Here is a 15,903-nt window from a genome sequence, read left to right as displayed (position 1 = left end):
CCGCTGCCCTTGACGCAAGTGAATATGGTTGTTACATGCAGATTCTCCCCACGTTACTGTGGGAGCTCGCCACTGTTAAAATGTTTAAATCTTGGCTTCTTCGACCACTGTACCTATTCCCACACGGCCACACACGACCAGAGTCAACGCACGATAACGCACCGACTGCCACAGGAGACAACGAGGAGACTCTATGCTGGCACTCGCAGTGATCGCGATCACCAGGCGACACCATGTATGCTGTGCCCATTGCGGTCACCTTTCTCTCCCTGGCATGCTTGGTGGTCGCGCTGCGTCTGTACACGCGGTTGCATATGGTTCGAACGCCTGGCCTGGATGACCTGCTGATCGTTCTTTCGCTGGTTCGTCCTCCTATGGCATCTTGCACCAGATCTCTGAGCTAAGGTGAAGCACAGGCGGTAGACATTGGGTTCTTCGCTTTCTTGATGATTGGTACGGGCTGTGCCATCGGTTGTTTCACTGGAAGATCAGATACTAATATTGATGCAGAGGTCCGCAATGGCTTAGCAGAGAATCAGGAACTTCTCAGTCCAAATACTATACGCAATCAACTCAGGGTAACCCACACACACGCGCGCGTGATCCCAACAACTGGGTATCAACTTCATAGACGCAATCTAATTGGCATGGCTACATAGGCTCTGTACATCACGATTCCGCTCTACAACCTCAGTTTGACTCTGACCAAACTGTCGTTGATCTTCCTCTACAAACGTCTCTTTCCCACGAAGTACTACCAGATCATTCTGGCCGTCACCTTATTCTTTGTGATTGCCACCGGGATGTGGATGGTGTTCAGTGCGATTCTCTTCTGCATCCCGGTCCGGTCCTTCTGGGACACGTCGCTGCCTCGGACCTGTCTCCCGGAGGACGTCGTATGGTGCCTGAACGCCGGATTCCAGATCTCGACCGACTTGCTTCTGGTCATCTTGCCGATGCCCGTGCTGGCCAAGCTGCGGATCGCCAAACGGCAGAAGATCGCACTGATCCTGATCTTCGCTCTGGGATTCTTGTTCGTCTGGCCCTTACCTACCAGTTTCTCCATTGGTTTGTCACAACCACTAATACCGAGTCATAGTGTATGCGCGATGAGCGTAATCCGGCTCACGACGATCGTCAAACTCATTCGTTCACCGGACTTTACAGGTATAGTAGTGCTGCCTTCTCTCTGTCCCAGTTTTCATAGTCAAATTCCATACTACGTGACGGACGTTTAAGCCACTAACTCTGTGGAATAGAGGGCAACGGCCTCGCCGCCACATGGTCCTTCATTGAATGCAACGTCGCCATCATCTGCGCCTGCCTGCCGCCGTTGCGCCCCTTCATCATCCGCTTCTTCCCGCGCCTGATGCCCTCCCGCGCTGCGCGCTCCTACCACCCGCGCGAGAAACGCCCCCGTCCCAGCGGCGGCGTCAGCATCATCAGCCACGGGCACGGGCACGGCAACCCCTTCGCGCCGTCCAGCACGAGCTACGTCACCAGTGTCGCGGGGACGTTCTCGATGGAGAGTCTGAGTCTGGGGGATCCGCAGCATCCGCAGGCCGTGGACGCGGCGCATGGGATCCAGGTGGTGCAGGAGCTGCGGTGGGATTCGTTCGCGGCGGAGGAGCGGCGGAAGTCCATGCGATTTGATGGGCGTGATCCGGTGACTGGGGTGTGATATGTCGTTGGTCTTTTGGGGGAGTTGTTGTGGAATGGAGTTGGTTTCTGGGTTCGATGATACCATCTGTTCCGATGGAGTAGGGGGTGGTTTGGTTAATGGGCTGCGAGTGGACGTGAGTGGTGAGGTCTAGACTTATTTCTCTAATGTTGGGGATCGGGATTGGTCAGTGGAAGTGGAACAAAAGCCTTAGATGCTTTGCGGTAGATGTGTATTGGATCAGCCTGAGGCCGTCGTTCTGACCGGTGTCGTCCACGAATCCAGAGGCTTCCTCGTTCTCCTCATGCTCGGTAACTCTGTCCCTTCGGGCATAGACACACCACCCTGTCGCAATTGGGTTGGTAGAGGTTCTTCGCTTGAATCCTGTCAAGTCATCTGATCTCTGGCAGATGGTTGACAGGCTCCCATTTGGATTCAACCCCAAGATAAATTGCATCTCCACCATTTGAAATGCAGATATTCCCCACCCTATTTACTACAGTAACCATCCCCCGCCCACTCCCAAATAGAAAAAAGAAAACAACTCATATCTTCAAAACATACCAGCAAAAGTCCACTCAACCCCTAGGAACCTTCATCTCCCATCTCAGTTTCCACTCCAACTTGACTGAAGAGAGTCTCCCGCTAATGCAAGGACCCAAAACACCATCCCCTGCTTTTTGATGTACAGCAGGTATGTAGCTAGCCGACAGTCCAGTCCATCCCGGAACACCGTTTAATTATGATCCGCAGGGTCTAGATTTTGAGTGACCTATTTCTTTTCTGAGATCGAATGAAAAAAAAAAGTGTTTCACTAGTGCTGTATCTTGGGGTGAGCCCGCCAATTGAAAATGGGGTTGAGGATCGACGACGGGGGGTTATACTTCCTACTTCATACTCTACCGTAAACTCTAACTCCGGTGCTCGGGAGGGAGAGAGAGCTTGGCTGATAGGCTTGAATTGAATTTACCCGGCCGGGGAGCCTCGGGGGAGGCCGTTGTCGATCGGGCGGTGAGTGTAGCTACGTCGCTAGCTAGCTAGTTAATTAGCTCGGCTGACTTACTCGTGTGGAGTTAACTTGGTGCTTGGGATTCTGCCTCCATCGACTGTACACCTACGTAGCATCAACAGTCAGTTCAACACTGTATACCCCAGCACTAACTAATCAGTGTCCATCTACTGAGCTCAACCGAATAACTTAAACGTTAAAACGAAACATACATACCCTTAAGACATAACCCATCTCCCCTCTACTGCCCCTCTACCCACCATCAAAATGTCCTCCTCCTCCGACCCAATCCTCCGCCTCACCAGCTCCATCCAGATCCACGCCCCCCTCGACGCCGTCTGGTCCGCCCTGACCGACACCACCACCTGGGCCGAATGGAACCGCTTCGTGCCCGCCGTGACGATCCGCGAGCAGCCCCAACCACCATCACCTCCACGTCCAAGTCCTACGCCCCCCCCCGCGACAGCAACAAATCCTCCCACCGACTCCTCCCAAGAACCACCTGCTGCACCAGCAGCAGCAGCAGCAGCAGCTACACTCCAAAAAGGCACCCGCATGACCTTCCACGTGAACATGCACCCAGCCGCCGCGTCCACGGCGCCGCAGTCTTTCCGGAATGTGGATAACCATGTGGGTCTGGTGGTTACGGAGTGTTTCCCGCCTGCTTCGCCTTCGTCCCCAAGTGGCCTGGGAGAGGGGGGGGATGCGGGCACTACAGCTACAGCGACAGCGACAGCAACAGCGACACCTACCACCCGCCACGCAAGAATCACCTGGGCGAACGACACCACCTTCCAGGGCCGGGTGATGGCCGCGCTGCTGTCGGCGGAGAGGGTGCACGAGCTTGTGGAGCGGGAGGTCGTGGACGACACCACTGGACGCACGCGCGTGGTGACGGAGGTGACGAATTGGGAGGTCCAGGATGGGTACCTGGCGTATGTGGTCAAGTGGATGTTTGGGGCCCGGTTGGAGGAGAATTTCCGGTGCTGGGTGCAGGATTTGAAGGGGTTTGTGGAGGGGCAGCAGACGCAGAAGGGGGGTGTAGTTGCGTGAGGGCAGGGGAGGGGAGGACTGTCGGATGATAGGTTTTAGGGTCAGTAGGTGAGTAGGTAGGTAGGTGGTAGGTTTGTATATCAGGGGCAGGTCTGTAAAAGGCTCTGGGGTTACAAGGGTGCGGGTGACATCATGCTTGAAAGCTGGCGGATATACGTTTTGTCCTTGCTTGTGGATGCTTGTATAGCTCCAGGCTCCAGCTGCTGCTCCAGCTTCTGCTCCAGCTTGGACATCCGTAAAGGTGGGGATGGGTTGGCCAATGCAGCTACCTGGCTGGTCCAAGCGGTGGTCGACCAATTCGTATTCTAATTCAACTACCACGATAGCACGGTGTCTAATAAAGCTATACGAAGCACGCTTTGATTAAATCATAGTGTATCAGTTGAACCCCTACCTCGTATTTGCTTGTTTACGACCAGCCCCGCTATTCCACAAATGTCTACTATCATCTCCGATGTCGCGTCATTTGCTGGCATGCACTTACTGCTCTGTACTTGACCACGCTATAAATGCAGGCGGGCAGCGGGCAGGGATATCTGTGGAAAGGTACTCACGCAGATCTCTCCCTTGCCTGTCCGTCCACAAAACAAGAAAACCACCATGTCCGGCAGCTCCACCCTCCTCGCGGCCCTTGCTGGCCGACGCTCCTACTACGCCCTACGTCGCGAGTCCCCCATCCCTGACGCTAAGATCCAATCGATTCTCAATCAGATCGTGCTGCAGACCCCCTCGGCGTTCAACTCGCAGACCACACGTATCCTGGTCCTGCTGAAACAGGAGCACGACAAGCTATGGGACATCGTCAAGGACTCCCTGCTCACTCGCATCGGGGCCGAGCGGTACCAGAAGACCGCCCCCAAGATCGACGGCTTCCGCGCCGCTTACGGCACGGTGCTCTTCTATGAGGATCAGACCGTGGTCGCCGACCATAAGGCCAAGTTCGCATCGTATGCGGAACACTTCGAGGCCTGGTCGGAACAGACCAGCGGCATGCATCAGTTGATTGCGTGGACGGCGCTCGAGACGGAAGGGTTTGGCGCCAACCTGCAACACTACAACCCTATCATCGACGATAAGGTCGCGAGCACCTTCGAGGTGCCTGCGCAGTGGAAGCTGCGGGCGCAATTGGTGTTTGGCGTGCCGGAGGGCGGATCACCACCGCCCAAGGAGAAGAAGCCCTTGGAGGAGCTCATTCGCGTGGTGGGAAATGACAGTAACTGAGGGGTAGCTCAACTGTTATGACTCGAAAGGAATCTATTTTTGGCGAGCGTCAAGGCGGGGTATCGGGGCATCGGGGCTTATCTGGTGTAAATAGTGTCCGTCATTCATAGACTTACTCAAGAGAAGGTAACGGGACGTTCAGGAATGCAAATGATTTGATAGTTGAGAGAGTGATATGCTGGAGTGGCTATCGCAGACATGGGGTTGGCGACCGTTAGCCTTGGCATGGGGCTGTGTTCCCGTAGATCTGGATTGCAATGACTTGTAACCGAACCAGAGTGCGCGATGCGCCATCGTGGTTGCTTGTTACTCCATCCCTGCTGCGGCGAAAGGCTGCGAATTCCCCTTGAGGCGAAACCGTCTGGTGATCTGGGCGTATCCGGATTACGTATATTGGCGACAGGGAAAGATTTTGATCGATATTTGGCGTCTGCTGGAATCAGTGCGTGGCCTCGATACCAAGTTGGTTGGTGTTGCGGCCAAGATTGGTTTGGACCGATATCCTGAGTATCGCATTCTGAGCGAGATCACAGGTAGTGGAACGGTGGACACAGTTCGAAGGCGGGCATGAATCTCTCCGGGCCAGGTCGTTCTTCTTCCCCATTGTTTTTCGTGACCCAGAAAACCAGTCCGCCCAACCTACCGTGTTGGGAAGGGCGGGTGGAGCGCGTTTAATGGCGGCCAATTTCCATGAGTCCATGGCAGATGAGGACCCACGTGGGGGTGGAGATTGGCTGTCGAAGCCGACCACTTCCATTGATCATTCGGCGGCAATAGACAGGCCTCGAACGGAGGGATGGGTCGGGTGGTCGCAAGGAGATACTGGATGAGGAGGGAAGGAAGTGATTTTTTCCTCTTTCTCTTCGAAGGCTCATATTAACTCTTGTAAGCACACGACTGCCGGGGAAGGCACTGTGCAGATGCGCGGTAGGGACGGAGATTGGGTGGCTTGCAGGTGAGAGGGTAGCGTGCAGAGAGGATAGAGCAGTCGGAGGTCGATGCGCAGGCCGGGGGCGTCGAGATAAGATCCCTGGGCTAGGCCGGATGGAAACAAGCAAGCACTGATACTGGTCGGACACTAGTAACGATACTATTGGAACCATCGTTCAACCATTCGGATCCTTCCTCCTGTCATTGTTCTGCGGGCTTTTGGTCTGCTTTTATGTGAGCGTCCCCGACGAGTAGACTAGTGCAAGTGTCGCAGGTTCGCGAGGTGTTCGTCATGGCGTCTGCAGTGGAGGGCCGAAAAAGAAAGGGATCAGCAGCAGATGAATAATAAAAAAGCGAAGCATTGAGGAAGGAAGGAAGGAGGAGATTTGACAGCCGTTCAGGGTGGAGTGGAGAGGGAGACGGAGTGAGCCTGTGAGGGAAGAGTTCTGAGCCTCTGAGGAGTGAGTTGAGGACGGACGAACTGCACGAAATGCTCGTCTCCACCGGATTTGCCCAATCCAGCCAGCCGTCGCATCCGAATGGGGTATAGTGTCCGTGGATGTACTTCTCTTGCTTGTTTTTTTCGGTCATTTTCGGTCTTTTTCCGTTCATTGTTCGATACTCACGGCCACTTCCGGTGGCCTCCAGGTACAAATGAGGTACAGTCTCGTATTCTAAGCAGATCCTCGGAACGGAGTAGTTCAAAACTCATCTTCGTCCCTAGAAGAGTGAAGGAACTGATGAATGCTCAATCTCCATAGTTATCCCGAGTCACACAGCACAGTCTGCAACAAATGCGGGGACAGACAGAAGAAATTGAGGGAAAGGAAAAATAGACCCAGTAGAACCATGTGGGGAGCCGGACCCTCTCGACGTCTTTTCGTCTTTTTCTCTTAGTCTACTTTATCTCTCTCTCTATGTGACGGTAACGGTAGCAGTTGCAATCAATCAATCAATCAATCATTTATCGAGGGACGCGCGGTGACGGGGGACTCGATTGACTCTGCTTCGTCTTGTTGCGGCCATGGTTCTTCTGCCATGGTTCTGCCATCACAATTAAGCTCCTTCTTTCCCCGGTCGATCCTCTTTTTTTTTTTTTTTCCTTTTCCCTTGACTTCCTACAAATAATAATATTAATTTGGGTTTCTTCCTTTTCTTTTTCTTTTGCCTCTTTTCTCCCTTGAACTTATTTTCTTTCTCTGTGCTCTCTTTTCGACTCCCATTTTTCCTCCGTCCTTCATTCCTCCGATGATGCCTATCCAGTTTCCTTCGAACCAATCCTTGCAATTACTTGACTTCCTCTGATCGCCAACACTTGATGCTGAAGTGACTCATTCCGCAAAACTCTCCTTGGAATCATTCCAACCGTTCTTCATTTGACTTTCCTTGGACTCTCGACGTCATCTCGACGAGATCGCCACCAGTCATCTTTCGCCAAATCTATAGCACTGCAGCCTATAACTTCTCCATCAGCCCCATCTCTGCGTATCTGCATCACTATACAAGAAGAGGGTCTGCCTCTTATCTATCTACCTCCGACTCTCCTGGTTATACACCGAAGCTATCTATACACTCAACATTTGCTCAAATTTGTTCCATTTGCCGGGTTCAGATAGCGATCCATCCGAGTCGCCGCTTTTTGCCGGATTCGCCGCATCCAGATCTCTGCCTTCAACTGCGACCACAGAAGAAAGGCTCAATAAAGATTCTTCATCATGGCGATCACACACATGCCTGTTCGACTTTCCGTGCGTACCCAGCATGAATGTGAACATACACCTCACTCCACCGTGCTGCGTGGACTTACTCCCCCGGTAACGCCCACCATTGACGATGACAGTCTCTCCGGCAGCGAGGTAACCGTGCATTCCAATACCTCTAGCCCCTTCCTCTCCCCGGTGGATGCCAAACCGGAGAAACTCGACGAGGATATCTCCGATACCAAGTACTTTACCGACGATCTAGAGTACCACTATGACCCGAAGGGACGCCCGGTCGAATTTGGTCGTGGCGTCTGGAGCGTCGTATACAAAGCGTCCTCTTCTCCCGCCATTGAATCGGGTTTTTTGACCCCTCCGAGTTCTCCAGCCGTCAAAGGCCGGGTGGTGGCTGTCAAGTCGCCTGTGAGACGGGATGCGCATTCCGTCCTTGATGCTGAAGCCCGCGCACTGACCCGCATCAGCCGCGTAGCGGGCGCGGAGAATTATGTCGTGCCCTTCCATGGGTACATCTCCGAGTCGCATTCCATTGTCATGTCCGCCGTTCCGCTGGCGCTGTCGACCTACATTCAGGACAAGGCCGCCATTGCACAAAAGACCCGATCCACGCAGACCATGTTCGACCCGGTTCAAGGCATGGCCCATTGGCACGCCTTGGCCGAAAAGCTCATTGCTGGGTTGGCCTGGCTGCACCGTGGACCGCAGATGGTGCACGGTGATATCAAACCCCACAACATCCTGCTGCGATTACGTTCACCCGGCGGCCAGGACCTCGACTTGGAGTCGGACTCATTCTCATACGAGCCGCTCTTTGCCGATTTTTCGTCTGCGCACCCGATTGCCAGCCCCTCCTCACCCGAACAGCGCGGCATGGGCACAGCCCTAACCGCGCTCACGCCGCCATTCGCGGCCCCGGAATTACTCTGTGTCTCCTCCCTGACGTCACCGGACGTCGCGCCCACGCCCGAATCTGATGTCTTTTCCCTGGCCGTCAGTCTTCTCGCCGCAGCCACTGGCGATCTCCTTCTCTACCCTGGTGCCAGCAATCTACAGCGCCTGGCCATGGCTCGCGAGGGCCATCGGGTGATCGACTTCGCCCGCTCGGGCCCTAACGGTTCGCGCGTTCCTCGCGCGGGAGTCGTCGAGCAGATTATTAAGCCTGCCATCGCCAAGGATCCGAGTCAGCGCATCCACCCGGATGACTGGCTGCACCTTACTGAATCCGTTCACTGATGATGCCTGTGTCACATCCTCCATCGGACAACTTCCATTATTCCGTCATTCTTATCGGCCTCTCTCAACGGACCGCCGGCCATTTCTTGATCCTCTTCGGACATGTTTACCTTTCTCTTTTCTCTTTCTCCTTCATCGACTTGGCCGGATAACCTTTTTCACTTCTCTTCTTCTGCCATACTTTCTTCAACATTCTCCGCCGCTTCTTCTCTTCTTCTGCCTTTTCACCAGTGGCTACCCTCGTTCTAATCTCTTTCCACCTTTCGATTCGACCATACAAACTATAAAAGATACCCTGTTTTAGATTTTAGATTCGCAAGGTCGTCGATACATTTCGATCTTCGCGCCAACTTATATTTGTTCTCTTTCTTTATGTTACCTTAACATATCTCTTGGCATGATCTTGGTTGCTTCATGTCAACTGTTCCCACCATTCACTAATATGTACTATGTACTAATCATTATTCATCATCTCTCTTGAAATGAACTCCCCATCTCTGAGGGGTCGCTCTTTGATTCCTTTTCTCTATTAGTATTGTAGTCTAATTCTATGGAGCGGCGACGCTGAGTCGTCATTTGTACAAAAGCCCGTTCTTCCACGCCCATCGCCTCCGTTGGGGGAGGCTGCTGTGCGACAGCATATCTAGATCATGTCCACAACAGTATATAGATGCGTAGATCCAGTGGGCTAATATATCATCAGTAAATAGAAAACCATGTAGGTCTGTACCATCGTATAGAGAAACCTTGCGGAAGTGATGATCCGCCTCGTCTCTGCAGGGTGATGCACCCCAGCCAACCCACCTGGGGCCGGGTGAGAGGCAGCTCTAGTCAACCCTTCTGCCTGCATCCTGCGGACACAAACTGGAAGACTTTCGGGCTGCCACGGCCGGCTCTGGGCTTGTGCGGAGCGAAGCCCACCCGCATTGAAGATTTGCTCTCAAGCCGAGTGCGGCTTGGTATATGTTTTGAGAGGCGAGAGAGTGTCGATGAGGGGAGAATGCTCTCCTCTGGTAGGAAGAAGAGTTCCATGTCAGGTATATCCACAGAAGGTATGGCATGGGTCAATCGTCCAACCGCTGTCGGTGACGGGGCCATCGGGTTCGGGTATGGTGACAGGTCGAGAAGATGTTTATATAGTATAGTACAAGGGTCCGATGGGTGAGGGACCGCGATAGTCGAAGTACCTCTCGCTCGCGCGCTCTCTTTACTCTGGGATATGCTTTTGGATTTTGTGATCTTCTTTGTTTTGTTGGTCATTCTTCGTTAGTGCTTCTTCCTTTCCAGACGCTGGAAGGGTAAGTTCAGTGAAGTCTCTTCCCTTTGGTGAGGTGCGACCCCAGCCGGGAATGTGTCATCGTGGCGCCAAGGGCTCGAGCGAGCGACCGGACCGACTGGCGGTGCTCGTAGTGTGAGTATTCGATGCAGATGTCCCATAGGACCGGGCACGGGATGATGTGCACGCACACGTCGCTGACGTCGTAATCCAGGTTCTCCTGGAAGCACATGGCGGGGTCCGGCTGCTGCTCGGGCTGCTCTGCGGCGCCGTTGTTGTCAGGGGCGGCGGTGGCACTGGGTTCGGCGATGAGGGTCTTGGGCAGGGCGTCGAAATCCGGCTTCGGGGTGCGGACGGTGTGCTGCGCCAGGCCGGGGATCGCGCGCACACAGTCGTTGATCGATCGGCCGGGGAACACCAACGGCAGCATCTCGCCGAGGGTGAGTTCGGTGCGGCCGCGGTACAGGGAGAGGGTGAGGATTTCGAAGAGGTCGGCGGCGGCGGCGCGCGTCTCGGGGTCGAGGGCGAAAAGCTTGCGCGCCACGGCCGAGTTGGGGTCCGGTTCGAAGTAGAGCATCGTGCGCTTCTCATCCTGCGGGTACATCTCGTTGGACTGGATGCGTAGCGGCTCAAAGGGCCGGCGGTCCCAGTGCAGCAAGGCCGCCCTGTCGTCGGCGGCCCGGGAGCGCATGTCGTCTAGCATATATCGTAGCGAGGGCCGCCATTTAGTCTGGATCTTTTTGCTATGGGCATCGATGACTTGCTTCAAGGAGGCGATTTCAGAAAGGAGCGGCTCGAAGTCGGCGCGCGTGGTTGTCGGGCGCGCGGCCAAGCGGGCCACACTCTTGTACAGCTCATCCAGCTGCGTCAGTTTCTCGACAACAAGTCTGTTGAGGCCGTTTGCTCGGTTTTCTGAGTTGATCCGAGTGATTGCGCGACCGCGGGCCTTTTTGGCTTGTTGGTAATCCGGCACGCTCGATGACATCTTATCAACCCTATCGATGTCCGCCAGCAGCTGCGAATGGAGATCGGTCCGAATGCGGGGCTCGTAGCGATACTTTTCGAAGTCCCGAGCAAAATGGGAGAGGTCCGGCGTGGCGATAAAAGGGGCTGGCTCACGGCCCGGAATAGGCGGGAAACCGTTGGCCGATGCTTGCTCTGTGACACGGATACGTTCCTCTTCAGCGTACTTGACACCCTTTACGTTGGCCCAGAAGCAAATCTCATCGTGTGTGGCAACCATGACGTTGTGCCGAGCGACGTTCTCAGTCAAAATCGCGGCGCGTTTGCGGTCGCCGGGTTCGCGGGGAATTATGCCGTTGGAATCATCCTGAGGCAGCACAGCCAACAGGCGAACAGCACCGTATGAGTGCAAGCCCGTTTGCCATAGACAGGCTTCCATGAAACTAGAAATCCATCGGGTTGTAGTCATGTGGTCTTTCTGCGAGGGCGGGCGCGTCAAGTTGGCGACCACCAGCAAGTTGGGATTGCAAGGTAGTGCCCCGCTGGTATCGGCACTCTCAGGTCCCTGCTCAGGAAAATGTTCTTTCAGAAGCTCCTCCCAGGCGGAGACAGAACGAGGGTTTGTGTCCAGCAATTTGTAGCCCTCCCCTTTCTCGGTTAGAGGCTTCAGGAACTTGTCAAAGATATACAAGTCCGGCTCTAACATAACATGTCGACGCGGACGAAGGAACTCGTTGACTTTCGACGAGAAAAGTCCGCAGCCTGGCCATAAATCGAGAATATCCATGGGTGCATTGCGGTGAAGGAACGGTGCGAGGCGCTGCATAACGTGGACTAGAAGCATTCCATGATTAGCGTCGACTAATATCGTATTACGAGTCGAGTGAAGGCGCAACTAACCACCAAGCTCTTCACTGACTAATTCCGGCTTCGTCACATGGCGTTTCAATCTATAGTTATGGAGATGATCAAAGAGAGCAGTCGCCATGGGAGGACAGGTAGAGTCAGGGGCTTTCCATCGTACCCTGCTCGCCGAGCTTTTTGATTTTGAGGCGCTCTTTACCACCGACTTGACTGGGAGTTTTGCCGCCATTTTAGAAGGTGTTAGGGCGATTGTAGCACAACTGCCTAGGCCGAGTGCTCATCGCCAGAATGAGCCTTATGATGCTGTTTGCAAAGGTGGAGGGAGATAATGCAGAGAAGAGGGGAGGCAAAAAGAGTGAAGGTGAAGAGAGGGTGGGTGTGGTTTGAGGAGGTTTTAAAAATGTTGGAAATGCGGCGGAGGTTCCGCTCGCCGCAGCTTTAAGCTCCTCTTATCTCCTCCGGCCTTCACGCCGCTGCTTCTTCCCCTCTCCGTCCGTCCATCCCTCCAACCTTTTTTCCGTGGCAACGAGCCTGAAGAGTATGAACAACAACTCCAGATCAACTCTCCAAAGCTCAGTCACTCGTTGACCCTCGTTTATTGTACCCAGGACAGACGCTCGGTCAATATGGCTGCCCATCTACCCTCAACAGCCGGTGCGGGGGTTTCCTCTCCACAGAGCGTCGAGTCGATCACTCGCTTGGCTCAGGATTACGAATACAACCCTTCCGTTCCTTTACGGTACTGGCTACGGACAGCCTCTACACTCATTAGAGAGGTACGGTACTCTACTCTTATGCCTATGCTGGCGCCGAACTAATACAAACGCCGTTGTTGACAGGCTCGCATCTACGAACGAGAACAACACGAGGAACAAGCGTACCTACTACTGTTTAGACATGCTCAGCTCGTGCTGGTTCATCTGGCTGAGCATCCGGAGGCCAAGGATGACAGGAATCGCAAAGCCTTGGTGGAGGCGGAGAAAGAGGTCAAAAGAAACCTGAAGGTTCTCGAGACCCTGAAGCCCCGCATAACCAAACGCTACGAACGTTACCTTCAGTTGATGCGCGAACGGCAACACCGCGCCTCGGTTACAGTCGCACCTGCATCTCCAGCAACTCGGCGACAACTGCCTCAAGATCCTGCGCTAGCCGGTGTCGCAAAACCCTTGGAGGCTGGAGAGAATCGCGACCTGGCCGTGAAGCTGGCCCGCACGGAGATCAGTCGCAGAGCCACGGTTCGCGAGGCCATACGTCAAGCTGGTATTTCTCCGGAGGAGGAGCAGACTCGTCGTGCAGCCGGAGTGTGGGGTGACTGGGAACATGCTCTACGCAAGGATGCCGATGACGACTTGAGCCAACGCATTCACAATGTGCGACTGAGGATGGAGGGCGGTCCGCAGGCGGACCTTCCTGCGCCGGGTAACAACAAGAAACATACAACGTCGTCTCGTCCAGCTGCACCAGGCAGCAGCGCGACCTACAAATATCCGACTGTTCCCCGTCAACGGCCTACTGAAATTACCTCACCCTCCGTTCAAAAAGAGCTGCATGGTCTCTTTCCGCCTGCTCCAGGGGTCCCCGCACTGCCACCTAAAGAACCGCCCCACGGCCATGGACTGGATGAAATGTCAGCGCCTCCGCCTCGTCCGGACAAGCGCTCTCCAATTTCCACACCGGCATTGGTACCAGCAATTCCTGCTAAAGTACGGCCAAAGTCTGATAGTGAGCGCACCGATCTAGATCCGTCCAGCTTCACTTTCAAGCCGTCTGCCTACCTGGAAAATGGCACGCCATTGCGGACTCTGTTCCTCCCGCCCGAGCTACGGACACACTTCCTGTCCTTGGCCGCACCGAACACACAAAGGAACCTGGAGACATGTGGGATACTGTGCGGTACATTGATCTCGAATGCACTGTTTGTGTCACGACTTTTGATTCCAGAGCAGACCGCCACGTCAGATACGTGTGAGACAGTGAACGAGACAGCTATCTTTGACTACTGTGACTCAGAGGATTTAATGGTGCTGGGCTGGATTCACACACACCCAACCCAGACGTGTTTCATGAGCTCACGCGATCTACACACCCATTGCGGATATCAGGTAATGCTTCCGGAGAGCATAGCGATCGTATGCGCACCGAGTAAGATGCCAGACTGGGGTGTTTTCCGATTGACTGACCCTCCCGGATTGAAGACGGTGCTCAATTGCACGCAGCCGGGCCTGTTCCATCCTCATGGGGAGGCAAATATTTACACTGACGCTCTTCGCCCAGGGCATGTATTTGAAGCTAAGGGCTTGGAGTTCGAGACCGTTGATCTACGTCCCAATGGGTCCAACTTTTAAGATGCATCATCTAGCGAGTAAGCCTATATCGAAGAAGTTTAAGTTTCCAGAGATATATTGTTTAGGAGTCTTGTGGTTGGGTGCCGATCGTCAGCCTGTAAGATTGAGACCAAGCCCAGATTGGCCAGTTTAGTGTCTTGGTTATCCCGTTCCCAGCGGATTTGTTGTCTCAGAACCAATTTTACGTGGGCTCTTACCTCCGAGCAGTTGAATCCACGATGCCAACGTCGGATCTACGCAACGGCGGTTTTGTCTCGGTGGGGACTCACCATCTGTTCGCCACGCTGAGCGGCATTTCTCGGCTTGCTGGGCACCCGCTCGTGATTTTTATCCCTGGCGCGGGGGATGTGGCTTCGTCCTACTGCGCCGTCGCACGCCGAGTCGGCACCTTTGCGACGCTCCTCTTATACGATCGAGGTGGACTAGGTCGCAGCGAAGATGGACCAGATCTGGTGCACCATCGCGCCACTACGGCTGCCCAGCAACTGCACACACTACTTGATCAGGCGCAGCTGTCACCTCCCTACCTCGTTGTCGGTCATTCCTACGGCGCGATCATCGCACGCGAGTTCCTTCATCTTAATCCTCGAGCAGTGGCTGGTATGGTCCTTGCGGATGGCTCGACGGAACGGCAGCCTGAGCTCTTGCAAGATCCCGAGCTTGATATTGCTGCTGTGCAGGGCGGGTTGAATTTTGCACAGGTAACTGGTTTGCGGGCCAACGCTCAGTTGTCGCGAGAGGAGTGGCGGACGCGGGCAAAGGATATTGCTCGTGGGCAGCAAACCTGGGCAGCCGAGGCTAATGCTTTAGTAGAGCTGTGTCAGACACTGGGGGCGAAAGAGCAGTATCGACACCAAGCATTGGGAGAGAAGCCGCTGTCGGTGATCCGGTGTCGTGGGTCGCTGGACTACCGAAAGATCTACGAAGCGGGTGTGGCTGCGGGCAATGGTAGTGGAGCGCAGCAGAAGGCATTTGAGCGCCTGCTCGAGCGCTGGGATGCATTGGATCAAGCGATGCAAGAGGGCCAGCTGCACTTGTCGAGTCGAAGCCGCCTAGTGTATTTGGAAGACTGTGGGCATCATGTCCATTTGTTGCGACCGGAAATGGTCGCCGACGAAGTACGCTGGGTGCTAGGAATGATCATAGGCGACAGGACTGGGCGAGTTTAATTCCAATTCTGGTGCTATTGCGCGTAATGCTGGTGGTGAGTGACTGATGAGGTGATGGTGATGGTGAGGGTATGTCATGTTGATCAGGACAATCGGAATTAACGGAGACTTGACAGTCAACCAGCTGTCTTGCCTTCGCTTGGCAATAACTCTCCTCGTCCATCTACCTTTTTCCACTCATATCTACCTGCATCTCCAGCAGGATCTTTATCAGATGCTTCATACTCCGTCCGGTGCTTGCCGCGTGGGATAGCCAAAAGACACTATTCCCGATCAGGCATCCCCAGGCTTGGCATTGCTTGTCGCATTTCATCTTCTCATCTTCTCTCTTCTTCACTTATCCTTCTTCAATCCTCGTCCCTTTCTCCCTCTCTCCATCCGACATTGCTATCTTGGCTCAGCCTTGAGACTTCGCATCTCCAGAACCTCTTCCCTCTTTGTTGGGTCGCAATAATATTGCGC

The 15,903-nt window shown here is 54.3% G+C and overlaps 7 protein-coding genes across 7 annotated transcripts; 6 read left to right on the top strand and 1 right to left on the bottom strand.

Annotated features, from left to right (window-relative positions):
• The first annotated feature begins 8 nt into the window (after positions 1-8).
• On the top strand, positions 9-1,937 carry BO82DRAFT_356141 (uncharacterized protein). Its single transcript, XM_025635639.1, has 6 exons — positions 9-362; positions 417-453; positions 511-578; positions 660-1,033; positions 1,100-1,167; positions 1,260-1,937. Exons 1-6 carry the CDS (start codon positions 234-236, stop codon positions 1,679-1,681), a joined length of 1,098 nt encoding a protein of 365 aa, XP_025489920.1. The 5' UTR covers positions 9-233; the 3' UTR covers positions 1,682-1,937.
• An 857-nt stretch (positions 1,938-2,794) lies between these two features.
• On the top strand, positions 2,795-3,722 carry BO82DRAFT_433922 (uncharacterized protein; the record flags this gene model as incomplete). Its single annotated transcript, XM_025640912.1, has 1 exon — positions 2,795-3,722. The coding sequence occupies exon 1, from the start codon at positions 2,937-2,939 to the stop codon at positions 3,720-3,722; it is 786 nt and encodes a 261-aa protein (XP_025489919.1). The 5' UTR covers positions 2,795-2,936.
• Positions 3,723-4,093: 371 nt separating this feature from the next.
• On the top strand, positions 4,094-5,086 carry BO82DRAFT_126282 (Nitroreductase). Its single transcript, XM_025629938.1, has one exon. It carries the CDS (start codon positions 4,323-4,325, stop codon positions 4,941-4,943), a length of 621 nt encoding a protein of 206 aa, XP_025489918.1. The 5' UTR covers positions 4,094-4,322; the 3' UTR covers positions 4,944-5,086.
• A 2,236-nt stretch (positions 5,087-7,322) lies between these two features.
• BO82DRAFT_126259 (protein kinase domain-containing protein) lies at positions 7,323-9,216 on the top strand. Its single transcript, XM_025629937.1, has one exon. It carries the CDS (start codon positions 7,589-7,591, stop codon positions 8,822-8,824), a length of 1,236 nt encoding a protein of 411 aa, XP_025489917.1. The 5' UTR covers positions 7,323-7,588; the 3' UTR covers positions 8,825-9,216.
• Positions 9,217-10,128: 912 nt separating this feature from the next.
• On the bottom strand, positions 10,129-12,051 carry BO82DRAFT_288118 (uncharacterized protein; the record flags this gene model as incomplete). Its single annotated transcript, XM_025631610.1, has 3 exons — positions 10,129-10,361; positions 10,398-11,897; positions 11,964-12,051. 3 exons carry the CDS (start codon positions 12,049-12,051, stop codon positions 10,129-10,131), a joined length of 1,821 nt encoding a protein of 606 aa, XP_025489916.1.
• A 502-nt stretch (positions 12,052-12,553) lies between these two features.
• On the top strand, positions 12,554-14,272 carry BO82DRAFT_366556 (putative endosome-associated ubiquitin isopeptidase (AmsH); the record flags this gene model as incomplete). The annotated part of the gene is made up of 2 exons (XM_025637044.1): positions 12,554-12,703; positions 12,767-14,272. The coding sequence occupies 2 exons, from the start codon at positions 12,554-12,556 to the stop codon at positions 14,270-14,272; spliced, it is 1,656 nt and encodes a 551-aa protein (XP_025489915.1).
• A 109-nt stretch (positions 14,273-14,381) lies between these two features.
• BO82DRAFT_126220 (alpha/beta fold hydrolase) lies at positions 14,382-15,623 on the top strand. The gene has a single exon (XM_025629936.1). It carries the CDS (start codon positions 14,491-14,493, stop codon positions 15,439-15,441), a length of 951 nt encoding a protein of 316 aa, XP_025489914.1. The 5' UTR covers positions 14,382-14,490; the 3' UTR covers positions 15,442-15,623.
• The last annotated feature ends 280 nt before the right edge of the window (positions 15,624-15,903 follow it).

Source organism: Aspergillus uvarum (genome assembly GCF_003184745.1).
Source record: "Aspergillus uvarum CBS 121591 unplaced genomic scaffold BO82scaffold_43, whole genome shotgun sequence".
Lineage (NCBI taxonomy): Eukaryota > Fungi > Ascomycota > Eurotiomycetes > Eurotiales > Aspergillaceae > Aspergillus > Aspergillus uvarum.
This window is presented reverse-complemented; position numbering and strand designations above follow the sequence as displayed.

Excerpts from the sequence above, each read along its gene's own strand:
- BO82DRAFT_126220 (XM_025629936.1), top strand. The coding sequence starts at position 14,491 with ATGCCAACGTCGGATCTACGCAACGGCGGTTTTGTCTCGGTGGGGACT.
- BO82DRAFT_356141 (XM_025635639.1), top strand. The coding sequence starts at position 234 with ATGTATGCTGTGCCCATTGCGGTCACCTTTCTCTCCCTGGCATGCTTG. Across the intron at positions 579-659 it reads CTATACGCAATCAACTCAGG|GCTCTGTACATCACGATTCC; the intron begins GTAACCCACACA and ends ATGGCTACATAG. Across the intron at positions 1,168-1,259 it reads TCGTTCACCGGACTTTACAG|AGGGCAACGGCCTCGCCGCC; the intron begins GTATAGTAGTGC and ends TCTGTGGAATAG.
- BO82DRAFT_126282 (XM_025629938.1), top strand. The coding sequence starts at position 4,323 with ATGTCCGGCAGCTCCACCCTCCTCGCGGCCCTTGCTGGCCGACGCTCC.
- BO82DRAFT_126259 (XM_025629937.1), top strand. The coding sequence starts at position 7,589 with ATGGCGATCACACACATGCCTGTTCGACTTTCCGTGCGTACCCAGCAT.